This window comes from Engraulis encrasicolus, chromosome 22, assembly GCF_034702125.1.
Source record: "Engraulis encrasicolus isolate BLACKSEA-1 chromosome 22, IST_EnEncr_1.0, whole genome shotgun sequence".
In the NCBI taxonomy this organism is placed as follows: domain Eukaryota; kingdom Metazoa; phylum Chordata; class Actinopteri; order Clupeiformes; family Engraulidae; genus Engraulis; species Engraulis encrasicolus.
Window position 1 is genome coordinate 29,111,800 of NC_085878.1, and position 2,500 is coordinate 29,114,299.

The window sequence follows — 2,500 nt, forward strand, 5'->3', positions numbered from 1 at the left end:
CGTGACGTCATACATTTTTCATTGCCCTCATCGTAAGTGGTCAATATTTCATGCTTGGTATTGGCAGATGGAGAAAGTGCCCCAACAGCCTGGGAGAACCTCCTACCCCCCTTCCTCTCTCTCTCTCTCTCTTCCTCCCCTTCCATACCTCCACCATGCTTCACTCCCTCCATCCTCTCCTCCACACCTCCTCCATTCTTACAATTTTAACGTCCAACAACAATAATTAACCAACAGCTCCCTCCCTCACACAAAAACGCACGCACGCACGCACGCACGCACGCACGCACGCACGCACGCACGCACGCACGCACGCACGCACGCACACACACACACACACACACACACACACACACACACACACACACACACACACACACGCACACATGCACATGCGTGCAGTACAAGAATCTTTGTACGTGATGAGCTGGGAAGGGCAAGGGGAGCGGAGATGAAGTTAGTGAGGAATGCGTGTGGCGTGGTAGTTATCGGACCACTGGTCCATGGGAACCACACACACACACACACACACACACACACACACACACACACACACACACACACACACACACACACACACACACACACACACACACACACACACACACACGCACACCATGTAACATGCTTAATTGAGACTGAGTGGCATGTGATGGGAGATTTAGTAGAGGAAGAGGGCATTGTCTGTGCCATATGATTAGGACTGGAAACTCCCAACTCCGATGTAACACAGCACTCCACAGAACACAAAGCTCACTGGAGACGAGAAAATTGCATTTATGCCTCATCCGTGCAAGGTGGCAGCCCCAAACGGGTCCCCAAGGCGAGCAGCACAGCGGGATGGTACCATGCACAGGGTACCTCAGTCATGGAGGAGGATGGGCGAGAGCTCTGGTTAATTAACCTCCCCAACCACCAACCTGGTGGGTCGTAAATAGAACCGGAAACCTTTGGGCTACAAGTCTGACACCCTAACCGCTTACCCATGACTGCCCATCAGTTTATGAGCAGAGAGAGAGTATGTTGCTTCCCTGTCAGATAATACTCATCTCCAGAGTACACAGTAAAAAATGCAGTGTTAATTCAACACTTAGAGAGTGCTTTAGGACCAAATAAACTCTAGAAGGTGTTAAATCGACTCTGTTAGTGTTGCATTAACACTGCATTTTTTACTGTGTATGATCACTTTGAATGTTTTGGTTGTCATACCAGTATCCAGATAAAATGGAATATTTTCTTCTCTATTTTTCTCTCTCGAAATTGTCCCACTGTTAATTCCCGGTACAAGGAAGTAGGAAAGACATTGCCCTAACACTAACGTGTTTTCGTTGTTCTTTGTTTGTCCTTGTCTGTGTGTTTCTACAGTGTTGCCCACCTGCTCCCCAGTCGATTTCCACTGTGACAATGGCAAGTGTATCCGCCGCTCCTGGGTGTGTGACGGGGACAACGACTGTGAGGACGACTCGGACGAGCAAGACTGTCGTAAGTCCCCACACGCTGCTGACACACACACACGCACGCACGCACGCACGCACGCACGTACGCACACACACACACACACACACACACACACACACACACACACACACACACACACACACACACACACACACACACACACACACACACACACACACACACACACACATAGACTAGACACACACACACACACACACACACACACACACACACACACACACACACACACACACACACACACACACACACACACACACACACACACACACACACACACACACACACACACACACACACACACACACACACACACACACACACACACACACACAGATCCCAGAACTGTTCATTCATGCTTTTCACATTCGTATGAGTCATCTCCAGACGATTTCAGTTCACGTGAGTCACACAGCTACAACTCACCTACCTCACATAATGGAGGTCACCTCAGCAACTGATCTAGATCAACTCCTCTCGAGCTGTAGCACATTGACACCATCAAACAGTTCTCAATTTTTGATCATTGCATTACTCTACATTACACGACATTACACTAAATTTCACTATATTACACTACATAACACTGCATCATAATACATTACACTACATTACACAACATCACACAAAATTTCACTATAACACTACATTACACTACATTACACTACATTACACGACATTACACTAAATGACACTACATTACACAACATTACACTAAATTTCACCATATTACACTACATTACACCACATTACACTACATTTAGAAGGTGATTTAATACAAAGTCATAATGAGCCGTTACGCGCTCACGGTCTACCGGCTACACGGTGAAGACTCATGAGTATAAGAAGGACCACATGGCAGGTTGTTTTTCACTTCCGGGACTCTTAGTTACTACCTGCACCTCTGGTCCATATGTAGTTAGGTGGCTAGTTACCATGCAGCTGTAACACTTGTGGACATCTGCATTTTCACTTTTGGGGGTGTTAGTTCAAGGTTAAGCGCGACGTAGTGGACATACACCCC

At 47.0% G+C, this 2,500-nt stretch overlaps 1 protein-coding gene across 3 annotated transcripts in view; it reads left to right on the plus strand.

The window, feature by feature from the left end:
- The window catches only part of lrp4 (low density lipoprotein receptor-related protein 4), a 195,306-nt gene that overhangs the window by 94,156 nt on the left and 98,650 nt on the right, over positions 1–2,500 (plus strand). For all 3 annotated transcript variants that reach the window (XM_063188437.1, XM_063188438.1, XM_063188439.1), the window contains exon 3: positions 1,366–1,482. In XM_063188437.1, the coding sequence (XP_063044507.1) occupies positions 1,366–1,482 (117 nt within the window). The remainder of the gene's footprint in view (positions 1–1,365; positions 1,483–2,500) is intronic.